The 21,052-nt window shown below is 38.1% G+C and overlaps 1 protein-coding gene across 1 annotated transcript; it reads right to left on the bottom strand.

Moving 5' to 3' along the window:
- Window positions 1-6,628: 6,628 nt before the first annotated feature.
- LOC101837699 (olfactory receptor 52A5-like) lies at window positions 6,629-7,579 on the bottom strand. Its single transcript, XM_005074104.2, has one exon. It carries the CDS (start codon window positions 7,577-7,579, stop codon window positions 6,629-6,631), a length of 951 nt encoding a protein of 316 aa, XP_005074161.2.
- Window positions 7,580-21,052: the final 13,473 nt, after the last annotated feature.

The following is a 21,052-nucleotide window of genomic DNA, read 5'->3' as shown; positions in this document are numbered from 1 at the left end:
TCCATATCAAGATACGCATCACCTTTTAAACTTTTTCTCTACCATGAAGCTCCTCTGATACTGTGGACTACATGACATATATTGTATTCAGCCCAGTGTCAATTCTGAAAGGAAAAGCTTCCCCACGTAGTGGGCAAATAAAATCCTAGGAAATTCAGCAAACTGTGAGTGCATGAAGCCACATTAGCAATCTGAAGTTCCCATATTTCTACATTTGCTAGTGACTGCTACTTACAACCCTTCACACTGTAGCTTTGTTTGATTTTGACAGTCTAACTTCTATTGCTTCTGACATTGCAATTTCAAACTTACCCACATAAGCATGGCATGGCTTCCAGCATCTTCCTAACAAATGGATGTTGGAGTTTACAGGATTGCTTTATAGATTTGAAAGTCTAAGATACTTGCACAGTGGATTTGAGATTCTGATATATAAGAATATATTGAAAAGTTAATGGTATTTGGGTTAGGACATGAGTTTTAAGGTTGTTTATTGAAAATTCAACTTCATTCTGAAATTCTTCCTGTGTTATATCTAAAATAGTCCTTTGCCTCATGTAGACAAGTGCATGGACAAGATGCTACCTGAATTGGAAGTCTGGGGTATCTTAGGTAAGGCCTGCTTTTGAATTTTTTTCTAGTTTAAGTTGCATGGTAGAAGACTATGAGAGAGAGAGAGAGAGAGAGAGAGAGAGACAGAGAGACAGAGAGACAGAGAGACAGAGAGAGACAGAGAGAGACAGAGAGAGAGAGGAGAAGAGAAGAGAAGAGAAGAGAGAGAGACTCACAAAGGGTTATGTAATTGAGTTGAGAACTTTTTACCAAGAGCTCGCTGGGTCTTTTCTATTCTCTTCACTCTTCTGATGCTTGCCCTCCTTCCTTTTGCTTCGCAGCATCCCTTCTGTGCTTTCTTTCAAACACCTCTTTTAATTTCCCCTGATCTCATGTACTTTGTAGAAGAGTTGTTTTCACCATGAGTGAGTGTTCCAACTCTGAAAGCAAACAGGATGACTTAATAAAGCTTCCTATAGTCCTTAGAGAGGAATCAGGATACATGCAGGAGAGAGGCTGCAACCCTGAAAGTGCCAACATTTCCATTTGTGTTTCTTTCCAATTCCTTTCTGCAATTCCACCAACACACAATTCAAGTGTAGTGAGTAATGAATTCTCTAGAGATTTTTAAATATTTTTTATCTCTGTGTCTGGAAAAACTGATGTAATACGGCATGTAATGAGATATGGGTTTGCTTCCAGAACATAAGATAACAATGAAAAGCTTCAAGTGTGGTCTAAGTTGGGGAAAAGTTATTTGGGATGTCTTCTTGAAAATCATTTAGTAGGCAATAAAGCCAGTTTCATTCCTGAAATCTGATTCTCCAAAAACAGTAGTTTTCTTAATATTTCACTGGTTTCAACCAAGGAAAATAAAGTACATTTAGTCTAACAATTAATAATAACTTTTGTTCAATGAATAACTCATTCACAAATACATTTCAATAAAAGAAATAACAGTTACTTGTCTTATCTCTGCCAAACTGTCTGGTGATCTTGGCTCATGAGTTCAGCCTTGACTGTCTCACTAAGTGGGAGACTATAGCAGTGTCTACTTAAAGAGGTAGAGTAGGACACTAAATAGACCACACTGAATAAGAGTGGACACAAATGTTAACAGCATGATTGATTTAGTTCCAACATCCATTACTGTGAATCTGACTATAATGTAATATATTGATCTCTAGAGTTTGGATTGAGAAAGTCAATGATGGAAAACAAAGAGAACACAGGAGAATATATAGCTGAGGTATTTATTGTCCTGATATCATATCTGTCCCACCCTGTCTTCATTTCTCTACAAAAAAGGAATTGTTTGGCTAGGCAATCTTCTCCACATGGACTCTTTCTGACCGCTGATGTAGTCTGTCTGTTGCCACTTCAAAACAAGCAACAGCAAGTAAACTTCTATATAGACAATATGTATTTATGTTTATAATTAACTTCTTAAGATACTTTGATAGGTTGGTTCTTTAACAGAGTTTTTGTTTTCAGGTAAACATTGAGATTATAATCTCCCCTCTTAGAATTGTTTGTGATATAGCTCCATAAATTTTGATGTAAGGTGTGAAGAAAAATATAAAATCTTTTACTTTCTTCCTTAATCTAGTGGTTGCTCATTGCTTTTGCCCTTGTTTATTTGGGATTTTATGGAATTCTGGTCAGGAAAGCTGAGTGACATAATTGAATTCTTTAAAAATCAGCTGTGACTTGTTTTGAATCTACAATATGATCTATCCTTCAGAATCTCCTTCATGTTTTTGAGAAGAACATGTGTTCTGCAGTTGTTAGATATAATTTTTCAGATGTCTATTGGGTACAATTGGTCCAGAGTTAAATGTTAATTCTATTTTTGTCAACTTGATATTACTGCAAACATATTGAAGGGAAGGTGTACTGATGTATTTATTAATTAGTACATTACATTTTGCCAGTCTCTGTATGATACTTTAAAAAATATTTTGTGTAAATTAGAAGCAAGCTTGTTTCATGTGTTAATCTCAGCTCCCTCTCTCTCCCCCTCCTCCCCTGCCACCCACCCAAACCCACTCTACTTCCCAGGGAGGGTGAGGCCCTCCATGAGGGAATCTCCAAAATCTGTCATATCATTTGGGACAGGGCCTAGGCCCTCCATCTTGTGTCCAGGATTAGAGAGCATCCCTCCATGTGGAATGGGCTCCCAAAGTCCATTTAGGTGCCAGGGATAAATACTGATCTACTACCCAAAGCCTCCTCACTGACACTCAAATTTAGGGGGTCTGGATAAGTTCCATGCTGGCCTTTCAGCCATCAGTCTGGAGTCCATGAGCTCCCCCTTGTTCAGGTCAACTGTTTCTGTCGGTTTCAATAGCCTGGTCTTGACCCCTTTGGTCTTCACTCCTTCCTCTCCACAACTGGGTTCCGGGAGTTCAGTTCAGTGTTTAGCAGTTGGTGTCTGCCTCTGCTTCCATCAGCCACTAGATGAAGGCACTAGGACAGCATATAAAGTATTCGTCAATTTCATTACTGGGGAAGGGCTTTCAAGGTAGTCTCTACACAATTATTTAGATTGACAGATGGTGTCATCCTTGTAGATCTCTGGAAATCTCCCTACTTCCAGATCTCTCCTCACACCTATAATGGCTCCCTCTATTAAGGTATCTCTTATCCTGGTCTCTATTCTTCCCTGGATTCAACCTTCCTGCTCCTGCATGTCCTTCTTTCCCCCTCTTCTCCCTCTCTGTTTCTCCCTGCTCCCTCTCCCCTCCCCACATGCTCCAAATCCTCTCAGGAGATCCTGTCCCATTCTCTTTCTCTGGAGTGCCATGCATATCTCTCTTAAGGTCTTCTCTGTTTCCCAGATTCTCTCATAGTGGGATTGTAGGCTAGCAATTCACTGCTCCAAGTCTAAAATAGATACATGAGTGAGTACATACCATGTTTGTGTTTTTGTGACTGGGTTACCTCACTCAGGATGGTTTCTTCTAGTGTCATCCATTTGCCTGCAAATTTCAAGGTTGCATTTTTCCCCATTGATTAGTATTCCATTGTGTAAATGTACCACTTTTTCTTTAAATTAACAATTATGAGTTAAATACTTAAGTCAGAGCTAGCCAGTAAGATACAAGCAAACGGCCATCAGCTTCATAATTAATATATCCTCCTGCATGTTTATTTGGGACTGATGTGGCTCTGGAACCAGGCTGGCGGGTAGGCTGCACTCTCCAATTGATATTAAGTGATATTAATGACCATTGATTGTTTATACCTATTATTTTTTGATTTGTTGATGCTATTGTGTTTGTGTTTCCCCTTTTACTGGCTTTTGGTAATGAGGGGTTATCTGTTTCCTATGTTTTTGTGGGTGTGGCTAACTTCCTTGGGTTGGAGTTTTCCTTCCGGTACTTTCTGTAGGGCTTGATTTGTGGATATGTAGTGTTTAAATTTGGTTTTGTCATGGAATACCTTTTTTTCTCTATCTATAGTAATTGAAAGCTGGTTATAGTAGTCTGGGGTGGCATCTGTGGTCTCTCAGTGTCTGTAGAACATCTATTTAGGACTTTCTGGCTTTCAGAGTTTCCATTGAGAAGTCAGGTGTAATTTTGATAGGTCTGCCTTTATATATTACTTGGTCTTTTTCCTTTGTACCTGCTAACATTCTTTCTTTATTCTGTATGTTTAGTGTTTTGATTATTATGTGGCAAGGGGACTTTTTTTTGTCCAGTCTAATGGTGTTCTGTAAGCTTGTACTTCATAGGTATGTCCTTCTTTAGGTTGGGAAAATTTTCTTTTATGATTTTATTAAATGTATTTTTCTGTGCCTTGGACCTGGACTTCTTCAACTTCTTGTATACCTATTATTCTTAGGTTTGATCTTATTACAGTGTCCCATATTTCCTGGATATTTTGTGTTAAGGATTTATTGAACTTAACATTTTCTCTGACAGATAAATCATTTTCTCTTTAAGATCCTCTATCATCTTCATAAAATTATTTTTAAGGTTGTTTGCTTCTGCTTCATCTGAGTTGGGATGTTAAGGTCTTGCTGGTGTAGAACCACTAGTCTCTGGTAGTATCACATTACTCTTTATGTTGTTGAATATATTCTTATACTGTCGTGTACCCATCTCTTCCTCCAATCAGTATAGATTGGGCCTGTGTCTTAGGTAGTTGATCTTCCTCTCCCAGTGGGCGTGGCATAAGGCTACAATGGTGGGAGATATGGATGGTTTGTGGCTGCCCCCAGGTCTCTGGGGACAGGGAGATGTGCTCTGGTGAAGAGCCTTCAATGACAGGGACAACTAGAATATTTTCTGTCATTTTTATCACTGTATTACTTATTTCATAATAAACATATTTCATATTTACTAATTTTTATATTGTTAGTGTGTTGTGTACAACTGTGTGCATCTGCAAGTTCTTAAAGGTGTGTGGGCAATCATGCAGATGTATGCAGGGCATGTGGAAGTCTGAGTCTGAGGTAAAGATTCATATTAATCAAGAAAAGGTATATAAACAAAACCCTGAGATTGCCCATGTGTCTTATCTTTCTTAGCCAACTTCCTCTGGAGAAGTCCTGTTGCCATATTCCTGAGGTGGGGAATATAGGCAGTCTGGCAGGACCACCTGGCCTTTGCATGAGTTTCTGGTGATCAAAATTCTGGGTTTGAGCAGCAAGGGCTTAGCTACTATTCCATTTTTTCAGACCCACTAAATTTTATTTTGAAAACATAATAACTTGTTTATATTTGTTTCTTTGAAAAACTCTTTTTTCAAAATTAATATTTAAATCTAACTATTCAACGATTCTCTCTCTGTACCCCTCACTTACCCTCCCTCCCTCTTTTCTTCCCTCCCTCCAATTTCCTCACTTTTATAGATGTTTTCTTCTTTTCTTTATCCAAACAATTATTTACCCAAGATAAAGAATCATTATGACTTCTCCATCTACAATGCTTTTTTAGTGTATGCTTGTCAACAACTTATTGGTTCTAAGGCTTGTTCTTTTGCTAAAGACAATTTAGACATTATATTTATACATCAAAATGATAAGTTGAAAATATAGAGGAGGATGTGAAAAATATGAAGACAGATGCAGAGCCCCTGCTCATAGCCAGTGTTTTGGCTCATATAAACCATAGAATTATATAATTATCCTTTTATCTGAATGCTTTCTTTACCTTAATGATAGTGGAATAGACTTCTGAGTATATAATTTTCTGTACAGATTTAATATTACATTTGCCTCCATAAATGCAAATATCACTTGTGTTTTAATAAGTGCCAGGCAGTGTGTCCTAGGATTTTCTGAGTTAAAGGTGGGTAGGACAAACTACTAACAATGCTGGCAGTAAGAAATTTTTTAATACTACAGCTTTGCCTCTGTACTAAATCACTCTTGAACCTCTAAATTTTAATAAAGTACAAGTAAGCTCAAATTTACACTACAATAACTAACATATCAGGATTCAATCAATATCCATCCCTACATTTATATCACTGCTTCAAGTTTTCCTAAAGTTTTTTGTGAATATGGTAATTTCTTGTTCTTTCTTTGGAATTTCCATATACATGTTTCTTAATATCTTTAATGGGTTTTAAAATCCATTGTATAATTTTGTGTGAATTAATTATTATATATCACTATATTTTTATTTATAAAGAGTATGTAAACATATTAACCATTCCAAAATCTATCAAAATATAGAATAGAAGGTAATACCAGTAAGCAAAACATAGCCAAAATTATAGACATGTGTTGGCCTAGAAGTTCATAATTGTGATTTATAGAACCTGCTGTGAAATTTTCCTGAAGAAAACGCTAACTCTGAATTTTTTAATTATGACTACACAGTGTCAGAAAAGAACATATAGGACTATATTTGTAATTCCCAGACAGAAAAATACATTAAGTAATTTGAAATTAAAACAGAGTTAAACATGATTATTTTTATTTAACTCGCACTTCTTTAAATTTTGTGTACCCGGAATTCACGTGCTATCACACACTTTCCCATTTGTAGAAGTCATAGAGCTTGACTTATTCAAGTTGTATTTAGAAGCCACACAACATTTGAACACAGGAATTCACTAATGTTCACAGAGGTTTCTTGGAGTTAAGCATCTTGAGGACTTGGTCACGGATTTGTTTAGTTTTAACACCATAGACAATGGGGTTGAGAAACGGTGGGACTAACAGGTAAAGATCTGACAGGAGGATATGCACATAGCTGGGTATGTGAGCCCCAAACCTGTGTGTGAAGAAAGAGAAGAAGCCCAAGAGGTAGAACTGTAGGAAGACACAGATGTGAGCAATGCAAGTGTTGAAGGCTTTCAATCGAGCCTCCTTCTGGGGCAGCTGGAAGACAGTGATGAAGATTCGCACATAGGAGAAGGTGATGAAGACTATGTCAAACCCTAAGATGGCAAAGGCAACAAGGAGGCCACAAACCTTGTTGATTCTGATATCTTCAGCTGCCAATTTCACAATAGCCATGTGTTCACAGTATGAGTGGGAGACAATGGTAGTTCGGTAGTACTTAAGGCGACATTTGATGAGCAGTATCATTGGGAATGTGAGAATAAGAGATCTGAGTAAAACACCAAATCCAAGGCAAGCCATGAGTTGTGGAGAGAAAATGGTGGCATGTCTCAGGGGGTTGCAGATAGCCACATAGCGATCCAGAGCCATGGCCAGGAGGATGCCTGATTCTGTTGCCTGGAATGAGTGGATAAGCTCCATTTGCAACAAGCAGGCATCAAAGGAAATCTGTGGCATATGAAACCAGAAGATGCCCAACATTTTTGGGAGAATGCATGTGCTAAGGGCAATGTCTGTGACTGCCAAAATGGCCAAGAAAATGTACATGGGTATGTGGAGGCTCTTTTCACTTTTGATTATAACTAAAATTAGGGAGTTTCCAATCAAAGCAATGATGTACATGACACAGAATGGAATTCCAATCCAGCACTGCACTGACTCCAGGCCAGGGATCCCAACTAGTGTTAACACAGAAGGCATGAAGACTGAGCCATTGGATATGGCCATGGTGAATTTGTCAGTAGAACTTTGTACTGGTATAGTGCTTCAACTTCTGCTCTATAGTAAGATTGGACATAAAAGAAATGATTATGAATTCATTAGCAAAATAAATTCTATGTAGTTTATGAATAAGATTAGGAGCATACCATCCTCTTTTTCTAATCGCAATCATTCCCCTCTCCAAAGGGATTTAAAAATTAATCACAAGGTTCTGTGTTTCTCCTTACCTGAGTCATTGTCTCTGAGAAAGTTAAATTCAATAAATTGCTATTTCTGCTCTAAGACCAAAACATTTTATCAAAAATGTCTTTTGCTAAATACTTGTCCTCTATGACCTCTAGTCTCCTTGCAACTGGAATACACAGAATGAAGATGGTATAGGAATTTGAATCTTTTAAACATAAATAATCCACCAGGGTCGAATGCCACTCAGTTTATCAAGGCAAGTTTGTCAGGAAGATCTTCTATGACTGTTCTTTATTAAATGTTGTAACAGGTCTTTTCATCATCTGTTCCTTCTCTAAAAGGATTTACCAGATCTTATGCAAAGTGTTTTGATCATTTATTATTTCCCCAAGCACAACTGTTTATTTTAAACTTCTGCCCATATTCTGAGAATCCATCCATTGTTTTCATTCATCCATCTTTTCTGTTTTGGCCATAGATGGCCTTTACCTTCCATTTTCTGTACCTTGCACATCATTTACATTTAACAAATCCCTACCTTCAGCCTCTGCTTTTCATTCTTCTACCATTAATTTGTGCTTAAGTGATTAAATAACACTGAAATTAGTGAAGAGGAATTTCTAAAGTTTTAATATATCCTATGTCTGCAGGGAATTGATGTCTATAGACAAGACTTTTAAGTTATTGTTTTTACATTATTTCCTGGGAGACTATTCCCATAGAAGCCCTCTGCCCTTATGCTCCTCCTTTGATTGCTCTCAGCTAGGACAGTAACAGAGGCTTAAAGACATGGTTCTGAGCCGAAAGCCTTTGCTTTGCTATGTAACCAAAGGTGCAAATGGCATAGGGGCGGGTCTTGTTTCATGTTTTCTTTGAAACCTGTATTTATATCTCTTTCAAGAAATATTTCCACTCCAGAGGATATAATGTAGCAAACAACTTAGAAAGTGTGTTTATTTTCTTCCAGCAATCCACAAATCTGTTTCCTGAGATGGTTTTAAGTATTAAATGCTGTGAGAATGAACTAAAGTGTAAATGAATAAAAAGACAAGTCACATAAATGTGTCTTCCCTTCCATTCATCAAATACATTAGTTATTGCTCCTTTTTTCTTTTTCTTTCTTTTTTACCCTAATAAATGTAGATTGTCTCTGTGGAAGGAAATGGTGCCCACCATCTACCCCTTCTCAGCTTAGCAAGAAGACAATCTGGAGGCTAAAATTACAGATACTCCACCATGCCCTGTAGGACTTGGGGAGCTCAATGGTTCACAACTGGCTGATGAAGACCGCGCCCAGTATTTGGGACCTGAAAACTACCCTGAAGTGCAGTTGCCACATGGGGCTGCCTGGGAATGTCACCAGTCAACAAAGCAGTGGCAGAAAACGCAGTCTGGAGACCTTGTAACCTCCCAGGTGTTATCATCTTTTGTTTCTGTTCCATGAAAAGTTCTCAGATGCAAGTCTCACATTGTTCAGTCAGTCCTGCTCACCTGTGAAGCAGAACAAAGAGCCCTGGATGGTGAAGAAAGGGGAGACAATAGCAAAGGATCCCGTCCATTTTCATTAAAATCTAGATAAGAGGGAGAGCATCAGCAGCCAAGCAGCCCATAAGCATTGACAACAGCAGCTTCCAGAAAGTATCTTAAGAAGAGCCTCTGGGAAAGAGCACCTGAGTCCCAGACAACATCCAGTGCCATTCTCTGTATGAGATACACTGCTATATACACTGAAGCCTCAGACCCCACCCCTGCACATATAGGAGTGATCACCAGAACAATGGCCCTGCCTGCATCTGGCAGAGTGATCAATGGAGCCACAGACCCCCAACTGCACCAAGTGGAGGAAGAGGTAACCCAAGAAGAACAGGCTCCAACTGTACACATTGGAGGAAGAGATTGGTAGACAGTGTAAGAATACACTCAACCAAACAAAGAACAATACACCACCACCAGAAACTGGTGGTTCTAAAACACCAAGACCTGAACATTCCAATGCAGATGAAGCAGAAAAAATGAGCGATCTTAAAAATAGCTTCATGAAGATGATTGAGGCCCTTAAAGAGAAAGTGAAATAAATCCCTTTTCCCTGGTTGAGATGCTAAGTCAAAAGAAAACTCCCTTACATAGGGAACAGTATGATAATAGATACAAATGTCACTCCCTCAGAAAAATCCATTGGCTAATGGCAGGGCCTGTTAACACTCCTTTGAGCCTCCAACAAGCAGGACTCAGGATTGAGTCTTGTCATTGGTACTTCGAGAAGGGGGTAATGTAGTGACCAGCCTCCCCGTTTTAGCAGCCATGACAGGCTACCATGTGCCTGCATGACCTTGCGGCTCCTGTCCTGGTCACTAGGATGTCAGATTCCCTCCTTGTGGCAATAAGCCAATCAGAAGTTAGCTGGCAGGGCTGTGCTTTACGGACAAGTGCACAACAGTGACATAGCAACTGCCCTGGGAGGGCCTATCAACACAGGGCAGGTCATCCAAACTTAGAAGCACACCAATCCTGAGACTGTTTCATACCCCTAGACACTCCCCTTATGCTGTTCTTTAAGATTCCTGCCTTGAGGTTGCTCGGGGTATTTTCTCCAGCCATCCACTATGGTGGCGGGGTAAAGGGCCACAGCTAATGGGTTTATCTGGTTAAATAACTTTAATAAAAGATTCTTTGCTTTTGCATTGAAAAAAATGGAGGAAAATCAACAAATTGGAAGAAATCAACAAATCCTACAAAGAAAACCAAGAAAAAGTAATCAAACAGGTAAAGAAAATGGTTCAAGACTTAAAAACTGAAATAGTGGCAGCAAAGAAATTATAAACTGAGGGAATTCTGGAAATGTAAAATCTGGGTAAGCAATAAAGATCTACAGATGCAATAATAAAAAATAGAATGCCAGAGATGAAAGAGAGACTCTCTGTCATTGAAGATACAACAGAGGAAATAGATTTCACTGGTCAAAGAAAATGTTAAAACCAACAAATTCTAAACACAAAAGATCCAGGAAATCTGGGACACCATAAAAATACAGAACTTAAGAATAATAGGGACTGAAGAAAGAGAAGTCCAGCTCAAAGGCACAGAAAATATATTGATCATAACCAAAGAAGAAAGTTTTCCCAACCTAAACAAGGACATGCCTACAGTAAAAGAAGCAAGGTTACAGAATACCAAATAGACTGAACAAAAAATAAAAGAAAAAAGTCTCCTCATCACTTAATAACCTAAACACTAAACATACAGAATAAAGAAAGAATACTAAGAGTTACAAATGAAAAAGGCCAAGTAATATATAAAAAGAGACCTTTCAGAATTGTACCAGACTTCTCAATGGAAGTAATGAAAGCCAGAAAGTCCTGGACAGGTGTTATGCAGACACTAAGAGACCATGGATGACAGCCCAGACTACTATATACAGCAAAGCTTTCAATCACTATAGACAGAGAAAACAAGATATTCCACGACAAAGCCAGATTTAAATAATATCTATCCACAGATTGAATCCTACAGAAACTACTAGAAGGAAAATTCCAACCCAAGGAAGTCAGCTACACTCACAAAAACACAAGCAATAGACAATCCCACACCAGGATCTCAAAGAAGGGAAAAACACACACACACACAAAAATACCACCAACAACAAAAACAATAATAACAGAATCTAGCAATCACTTGTCATTAATATCCCTTAATATCAATGAATTCAATTCACCTATAAAATGACACAGGCAAACAGAATGGATACAGAGACAGAATCCATCCTTGTGTTACATACAGTAATCACACCTCAACTTCAAAAACAGACATTACCACAAAGTAAAGGGATGGGAAAAGATTTTCCAATCAAAATGACATAAGAAACATGCTGGTGTAGTTATCCTAATATGTAACAAAATAGACCAAACTAAAAGTAACCAGAAGAGATGAAGAAGGACATTCATCATGGGAAAAATCCATCAAAATGGAGCCTCAATTCTGAATATCTATGCCCCAAATACAAAGACACCCACATTTGTAAAAGAAATATTACTAAAGCTTAAATCACAAGCCCCACACACTAATAGTGGGAGACTTCAACACCCCACTCTCACTGCCAGACAGAAACATAACAGAGAAATAAAGGAACTAACAGATGTTATGACTCAAATGGGTCTAACAGATATCTATAGAACATTCAACTCAACACAAAGGAATATACCTGCTCAGTATCCCATGGAACCTTCTCTAAAATGACCACATTGCTTTGTTACTAGGCAACAAAGCAAATCTCAACAGCTAACAAAAAATTGGAATAATCCCTGGTACCCTATCAGGTCACCACAGTTTAAAGTTAGAATTCAACAGCAACATTAATTTCAGAAAGTCCATAAACACATGGAAATTGATCAATGATGAACTAAACCACCACTGACTGGGTCAAGGAAGAAATAAAGAAATTAAAGGCTTCTTAAAAATCAATGAAAATGACTGTGCAGTATTTTCAAACTTCAGGGACACAATGAAAGCAGTGCTAAAAGGAAAGTTCATAGCACTAGATGCCTGCATAAAGAAGCTGGAGAAATCCCACACCAGAAAATTAACAGAACAACTGAAAGCTCTAGAACAAAAGGAAACAAACTCACCCAGGAGGAGTAGATGACAGGAGATAATCAAATTGAAGGCTGAAATCAACAAAATGGAAACAAAGATAATAATACAAAAAAATTAATGAGACAGAGTTGGTTCTCCAAGAAAATCAACAAGATAGAATAATCTTTATCCAAACTAACCAAAGACAAACGGAATATCTAAATTACCAAAATAAGAAATAAAAAGGGACATATAACAATAGACACTGAGGAATTTCAGAGAATCATCAGGTGATTCTTAAAAATCCTGTACTCCACAAAATTGGAAATTTTAAGGGAAATGGATAATTTTCTGAATAAGTACCACATACCAAAATTAAATCAATACCAGATAAACCAATTAAGTAGACCTATAGCCCCTAAGGAAATAGAAACAGTCATCAAAAGTTTATCAGGGTCCATAGAGGTAGTTCTGCTCCATATTGACTTAAGGTCAGAGAGTTCAAAACTGTCCTTGCTCCTTCAAGGTTAAAAGTCTCAAACCTAAAGGTCTAAGGCGTAGCTACTGAAGGATATTTGACCTAAGGTATGGGTTTCTTATCAAGATAACAGAATACTTGATCTAAGGTTACTAGGTTTCTTAATCTTCAAGGCCAGATAACAAGAGGTTTGATCTCAGGTATGGTTTCTGGATGTCCTAATCCTGAAACACCAGACAATTAAGAGGTTTCTCTAAGGTGTGATTACTAAAAATTTGGAAAATTAAGGAAGTAATTAAGTATGTTGTTCCTTATATCATGGTAAAGAAGTCTTTTGCCTTTTCATCCCTTTTGTTTGGAGTACATAAGAATTTTGAGCAATAGACTTAAGGGTGATCCTGGTATTAACCAAGTGCCTTCCCAACTTTATCTTCTGTTTCTTGTCTCTTACTTTCCTCAATCCACACTCCCCATCTCAGGTACAAACTAGACAAGTTGGCTGGACTAGACACCAACCAAAGAAAGCCCAGGGCCCCATGGTTTCAGCACAGATTTCTACCAGAATTTCAAAGAAGAGCTAATACCAATACTCCTCAAATTGTTCCATACAACAGAAACAGAAGGAACATAGTCAAACTCTTTTTACCAAGCTAGTTATCCTGATACTCAAATCACACAAAGACACAACTAAGAAAGAGAATTACAAACCAATCTCCCTTATGAACATAGATGTAAAAGTACTCAATAAAATACTGGCAAATCAAATCCAAGAACACCTCAGAAAAATCATTCACCATGATCAAGTAGCCTTCATTCCAGAGATATGGGAGTGGTTCAACATATGAGAATCCATCAATGTAAACAAGTTGAAAGAAAAAAATCACATGATCATCTCATTAGATGCTGAAAAATCCTTAGACAAAAATCCTATACATCTTCATGATAAATGTCTTGGAGATATTAGGAAATACACAAGGATGACCCCAAACAAAACTCTAAGCCATAGTGGAGAGGGTACATGAACTGACCTTTCCCTGTAATCAGATTGAGGACTACCATAATTATCATCATAGAACCCTCATCCAGTAACTGATGGAAGCAGCCTCAGAGATCCACCAGTAAACACTGGGCTGAGCTCCTGGAGTACAGACAAAGAGAAGGAGGAGTAATAATATGAGCAAAGGGGTCAACACCATGATGGGGAAACTCACAGAAACAGCTGACCCCAGTTAATGGGAGCTCACTGACTCCCAACTGATGGCTGGAGTCAGTTTAGATTGTGTTATTAGCATCAATGTTCTGTGATATCTGAAGTTGAGGGAAGTGAGGAAAATGTGAGTGTCTTGCTCTGTAGCTGTGACTATTTAAAACTTACTATGTAAACTAGGCTGACCAGAAACTGCATTAACCCTCCTGTCTCTGTGTGCTAGATACTAGTCTACAGGTGTATGTCAGTATACACAGCTACAAGGTGGTATCAAAAAACACCTTGACATTTGCTTACTACACACAGGATGTTATGAAATAATGTGAATGTAGTAGAGACTGGACTGGGAAACAAGTCAGTGATAGCTGCTGACTGGTGCAAAAAAAAAAAAACATAAAAGGATGAGGCAAGAGATGGCCTCAGGTTAAGAGTAACTGAACAAGATGAAAAAGAACAATCTAGAGGAGATTCCAAGTACATAGATTTCCATCACTGAAAATATTTCCAAAGTTGAAAAACAATCAACTGCATTTTATCCTTCTACCATCATAGGGGATCAGCACATTTCCATGATATAATTCTCTGCCTCCCACTCACAGTACAGAGTCTCAAGCCCACACAGATTTACCTGGAGCCATCTAATGAGATATATGCACAACTCATGGAGTACAATCTTCTTGAAAGTTCAGTCAGTGAAGGACGGGTACTTTATATACTATAATGTGTCTCTGTGGAAATGAGTTTCCTACTCCCTGTAGAATCTGAAGGGTGAAAAGAACACAGCTGGCACATGGCTCATTGGTGTAGACCTATGTATTATTTGTGAAGCTGCAAAAGTAAAAAGGAGAGAAAAGGAAGACCATTGTCAAGTATGAGGCAATTAATTGCCTAAAAGAGGGCCTATATCAATTATTTTCTTTACGAAACTCTGATATACTTTTGGCACACAGAAACAAAAGAACTTTGGTTTGTGAGGTTAATGAGAAAATTATGAAATCAAAAACTATAATCACACTTTTCTTCAAAATAATCACATATAAACACAAGTAAAAGCATTTTAATGAATTCTTACTAATTCTACATGTCTACATGGAGTGATAGAGAAGAGGGAGATATAATTTCTTCTAAAGTCCATGAATGAGGCTTCAAATGACTTCTAGTTCCCAAAATTAATCTATTTCATCATTACAAGGTATTTTAAAACTACAGACAGAACAATGTGCAAATTAAGCATGTAAATGGATAACTGAGAATAATCCCCAGTCCTCACTTTTGTGTAATAAACTCTTAGATGTTGGTCCATTCCTTCATCCCCACTAGATTTTATTTTTAAAATACCTTGTAATGTGTTCAGTTTTTTCAGCTATCCATGATTCTTTTTTCTAACTTAAAGTTTACACCTTCCTATTGAATGATATTGTCTCATGTGTGTATCTCTCTGTATAGGTATAATAGAGAAACAGAGAGAAAGAAGTCTTCCATCTGTTGCTTATTCATTTACTTGAACAACTGTTTATCCAAAATGTGAAATTTAGATGGCTTCCCCATCTACAATGCCTTCTCTATGTGCTTATACTTACCATACTATTTCTCACTTATTCTTTATTGAAGGAAATTTAGACATGATGTTTGCAGATACATCAGACCAAGAAAAGTTGAAAATGTAGGCAAAGAGGAGGGAACACTGTGGAAGACCAGACTGATTGCCTTCTCAATTGTGTTAGGCTCGTATTGGACCTCAGGCACATAGAATACTGCTTGTTTTCAATTTTCTTTATTTTTGAGAATTTCTGGCAAATATACAATGAATTACATCAAACTCACTGCCTCATCTCCAACTTTCCTAATTTTCCCTTTTTCTCTGAAAAGTTCATCTCCCATGAGTATGGGTGTTAGGCAACCCGCTGGCTCATGGGAAAGTTACCAGTGGTCACATCTTCAAGAGGAATCCTTAACCTCTACCCCCACCAAACTTCAACTGCTCACTCATATAGGACTTAGGGCCAGAAACCATCTACCACATCTATGCAGGAATTTTGACTGAAATTATCTTGAGTACATCTTATGCAAGAAACTAATACTTCTGTGAGTTCTGGAGTGTAATGATCTATCTGTGTCATGTCCAGATGGCAGTATTCCATAAGACACCTTCTCATTCTCAAGATCTTATATTCTTTCCTGCTTTTTGCCCTGCTTGCCCTGAGCCTTTGTGTGACCAATTAGCAAAATAATAGCAGGTTTTAAGGGTTCATATCCTCCCAAACCATGGGCTTTTGGCCAGGATTAAAGTAGCAGCATGAAATGCTCTCCTATAGAGAGACCTCAATCCAATCAGAAATCCATTATTTACACATGAACAGTTATGCAACTACGGAATGAGTGTGCTTATTTTGTCTGGCAGGTAGGTACTACAGCATTTATGTTTGGGACCTGGGTAAAAACCACTGTTTTGTTCCTACCCCTAGCACTTGGAATTTCACCTTCCAACAGGATAAAAGCTGGCCAGCAGAAATTCTAGTAAGTTTAAGATAGATTTCCATATGTCCTGCAGCCAGTGTAAATGCTGCCTTCAGCAAGAGGGTCTTACCCTGTAATAATGGATTGTAACCAAGGGCAATGCCAATAATATGAGTAAATATGGAAGCATCTGGTGTCTGCCTGACAAGTAAGTCATAGTTACCTATGCCTTCCTTTTTAATTTTCATTTAATAGCCAATATAATCTTGAAATGGCACAGTCCATATATGCAATAAACATCAATTCAAAATTACTTTTAGGGACTACAGAGATAGCTCAGTGGTCGAGAGCACTGACTGCTCTTCCAGAGGTCCCAAATTCAAATTCAATTCCCTGCAACCACATCGCATCTTACAACCATCTGTAATGAGATCTGGTGTCCTCTTCTGGCCTGAGGCATACATGTGGGAAGAGCACTATGAACATTACATAAATAAATCTTTTTTAAAGTTGGTTTTGCTCTTCCAACTCATCCTTATGCCCCTTGACCATCCCATGCTCTTATGTTCTCATCCTCCCTCCCCTCCCCTTTACCTTCCCCTGCCCTCGGTTTACCCCATAGAACTTATCTAATTTCTCTTTCCAGGGTGATCCATATATCACTCTTAGGGTCCACCTTGCTACCTGGCTTCATTGGAGCTATGGAATGTAGTCAGGTTATCCTTTTCTTTGTATCTGAAATCTGCTTATGAGTGAATACATACCACGTTTGTCTTTCTGAGTCTGGGTTACTTCACTCACGATGGTTCCATCCATTTGCTTGCTACTTTCATGAGATCATCTTTTTTTTTTTACAGCTGAATAGTATTCCATTGTGTAAATGTAGCACATTTTCCTTATCTAGTCTTCCACTGAGGGACATCTACATTGTTTCCAGGTTCTGGCTATAATGAATAATACTGTTATGCACATTGTTGAGCAAATGTCCTTGTGGTATGATTTAGAGTTCTTTGGGTATATGCCCAAGAGCGGTATAGCTGGGTCTTTGGGTATGTTGATTCCCAAGTTTCTTAAAAGCCACCATACTAATTTCCAAAGTGGCTGTACAGTTTTCACTCACATCAGTATTGGAGGAGAGTTGCCCTGACTCCACATCCTCTCCAACATAAGCTGTCCTTGGTATTTTTTAATCTTAGCCATTCCAACAGGTGTAGGTGTAAGATAGTATCTCAAGGCTGGGTGGTGGTGGCACATGCCTTTAATCCCAGCACTCGGGAGGCAGAGGCAGGCAGATCTCTGTGAGTTCGAGACCAGGCTGGACCGACAGCCTCCAAAACAATACAGAGAAACCCTGTCTCGTAAAACCAAAAAAAAAAAAAAGATAGTATCTCAAGAGTCACTTTGATTTGCATTTTCCTAATGATTAAGGATGAGGACTTATTAATATCTTCTGGCTGTTTGAGATTCTCTTGGTGAGAATTCTCTGTTTAGTTCTATACCTCATTTCTCAGTTAGATTATTTTGTATTTTGATGTCTATTGCAGAAATATTAGGCTACACAAAATAGGGATGTCCTGTATTATTTTATTGAGGAAGAAGTCACTTACATGAGAAGCCAAGAAAGTCGAGAACCAAAAGTCTGCACGCTGTTCTCCAGGATGCAACTGGAACTCAAAGAGAGAGTGTCTCCTTGTTCCCAGCTCTTTTGTCCCCTGTACGTTCTATGAACCTGTGAAGATGCCCAACTGGCATGGTCAGCGCTATGAGTATATAAGATCTCTCCCTACAATTACTCTTTTAGTCTAATGAAAAGATTTAGACTTAAAACAAAGCTGAATTGTCTCAAACATACATAAAGCATATATGCATAGAATATAGTAAAGTATAATCTACCTGTATCCTATCCTAAGCATATCTATCACATATAAACCCTAAACTTATCTGAAAGAGATGTCCAAGTCTGACACCTCCTTCAAATCCAAACACTAAATAATTGAAAACTAACTCTAACAGGTGTAATTTATCCTGCAATATCAACAGTAGGGAAAGGCGGCATAGTATTCTCAGAATTACTTCCTGCTGAAATGGAACGATGATAACTTCATGGGATCCTGTAGGAAGAAAATGTTAACATAGCGAAAGTCTCAAATGAACTAGCTACAGCATTTGTTCCCAGTCTCTGTTTGACAGGAGATACTTGATTGAAATTTTTGACTGAAGTTTTAATCTTGATTGAAGTTCTTGTCTGAGGCTCTGGCCAGAGTGTAGAAGGTGCACCATTAATTAGTCTGGAGTTGTATAGAGCGATGTAGTCCCAAACTGGTTTTTGGGTGGTACTTGTCAGTTCAGATGCAGCAAGTCGGATCAGGTAGAATTGATAAAGTGGGGCCCATATTCTTTCGAAGTTTTTGAAGATTGCTGTTAGGAAGTTCTTTGTTCTCTGCGGAAACCGTTAATGTCAACAAAGAAATTTCATTCATATGTATGTACACTGGGAAAGGCAACAATAAGGAAGATAGTAAATGTGAGGGAAATTAGACTTTCAAAGGAAAGAACTGAGTATAAACAGATGATAGTCCCTAGATTTTGTTTTCTTCTGTCTTACATCAATTGACTCCTTGATATAATATAGAAACTCTGAATTTTATTTTAAGAATATTCTTGGATTTAGAGGAGGAGATCCAAATCCAAGTCCAAAGCCAGTGTTGGTTTAAGTGAATTGGGACCAAAAGAATATTAGGAAGTAAAGAGAAATAGATTTTATAGGGATGTAAGTTAAGAAAATTAGACATTGATACCAAATATCAAATTCTTTTCTATTTGATGGTTCTTTTGGCTAGCTATCCTCTCTTCTTTAGGTATCTACACATTCTTTGTCTTCTTGCCTTTTAGAGATGGGTTTTCCTGTTAAGACAAGAAAAAACCACTTCCCTTTTTTGTGAGGTCTCCATATACGTCGTGGAATCTGACTTTGTGGATGAGCTGTCATCTTTCCTCCTCCTGAGGTTTCTCCTGTTCAGATCGAATCATGATCAATTTTGGTGGAATCCAAAGCATTTCTTTTCCTGCAGAAACAAAGGCAAAACCCCTTCCCCAACATAACACATATCCTGGTTTCCATACTGAGGTCATTACATCCTTGAAATACACCAGCTGATATAGTTCAGAAGTTTTTTCTGTTGTCCAGTGTCTTTCTGTAGCTGTGTGTCTACAGTGTCGATAGTCATCTTATTATTTCTCCTAACTGCTAGTTTGGGTCTGTGATCCTGTATAAAAGTTTGCAAAAATATACTTTTTTGTGTTCTCTGGTTCATCCTCAGTAGATAATCTATCATCCAGAGTGCTACTATTCTTTACAATAGGTAATGCATCTTCTAATTGTCTTAGGAGAGACTGTCCTCCACAATGACTGGGAATGACTGGACCACTTTTGACATGGGGGCCTTCCAGAGGCCCCTCAAGAAGTTTCCATATTGTAAAGGGTTACCTTGTTTGTCTATAGTCGGCCTACATTCATTGGTCCAGTGTTGGCCTTTGCCACATCTCCTATATAATCCAGAAGGCTGAGGCCTTCTGTTTGAATCATTCCTAGGAGGAACATTATTTCTAGGAATGCTTTGTCTATGATTTTTTCTTAGATGTCCTAATCTACCACAGTTAAAGCATCTGGTATTTCGATGTCTTTTTAAACCTCTGGAGATTTCTTCTCCTACTCAAGTTTCTATACCCTCATGGTTAAGGCATTTGGCATCTTGGTGCCTCTTCAAACCTTTAGAAATTGTCTCTCTCACTTAAGCTGTATCTTGATCTTTATACTGAAGGTTAGCTGTATACAAGACCCATTCATCCAATGTTGCTGATATGATTTTTAATGGCCAAAGCACCTGTTTGCATTGTGGATTTGAATTTTTATAAGCTAGAGATTATATAAGTATTCTCCTAGAATCTGAGCCAGTTACCTGTAATTCTACTGCTGTGGACAGTCTTTCCAAAAATTCAGTGAACTTTTCTCTTGGACCCTGTACTACATTGGTATAAGGCTCTATTTTCTCTACTAGTTCGTGAACCTTATTGAAAGCATTCAGAGCTGCTGTACAGCATAAAGACAAGATATGTTCATCATATGCAGCCTGAACCTTTGGATCAGCATAAGCACCCACACCAAGAATCTTATCTTGGAGAGCTTCATAACCTTTCTTTAGGCCTTGAAGCTCAATGACCTTTTCTTCTTACCTCCATAAAGCTCTACATTGTATTTGAGATGAATTTTCTTGTACCACTGAGATCAATTGACTCCAATCCTTTGGGATCACCCAATTCATGCTCATCCAAGAATTCAGTAACTCCCTGATATAAAGTGAATGAATACCATATGAAACAATGGCTTGTTTGATTCCCCTCAGGTTCTTCATCTGTATTGGTTCCCATTGGTAAGCAGCGAAAGCATTTGGATGCTTCTTCGCTGCTGGTTTTTCTGTCATAGATACTGGTAAGACCATAGGAGATTGCATAACAACCTTAGAAAGATCTTCCCAGCATCTGAGAGGTGTAAGTAAACCTCTGTCTTGTCTTGTTGCTCATA

The sequence above is a fragment of the Mesocricetus auratus genome, unplaced genomic scaffold, assembly GCF_017639785.1.
Source record: "Mesocricetus auratus isolate SY011 unplaced genomic scaffold, BCM_Maur_2.0 Super-Scaffold_4256, whole genome shotgun sequence".
NCBI classification, from domain to species: Eukaryota; Metazoa; Chordata; class Mammalia; order Rodentia; family Cricetidae; genus Mesocricetus; species Mesocricetus auratus.
This window is presented reverse-complemented; position numbering and strand designations above follow the sequence as displayed.

Excerpts from the sequence above, each read along its gene's own strand:
- LOC101837699 (XM_005074104.2), bottom strand. The coding sequence starts at position 7,579 with ATGGCCATATCCAATGGCTCAGTCTTCATGCCTTCTGTGTTAACACTA.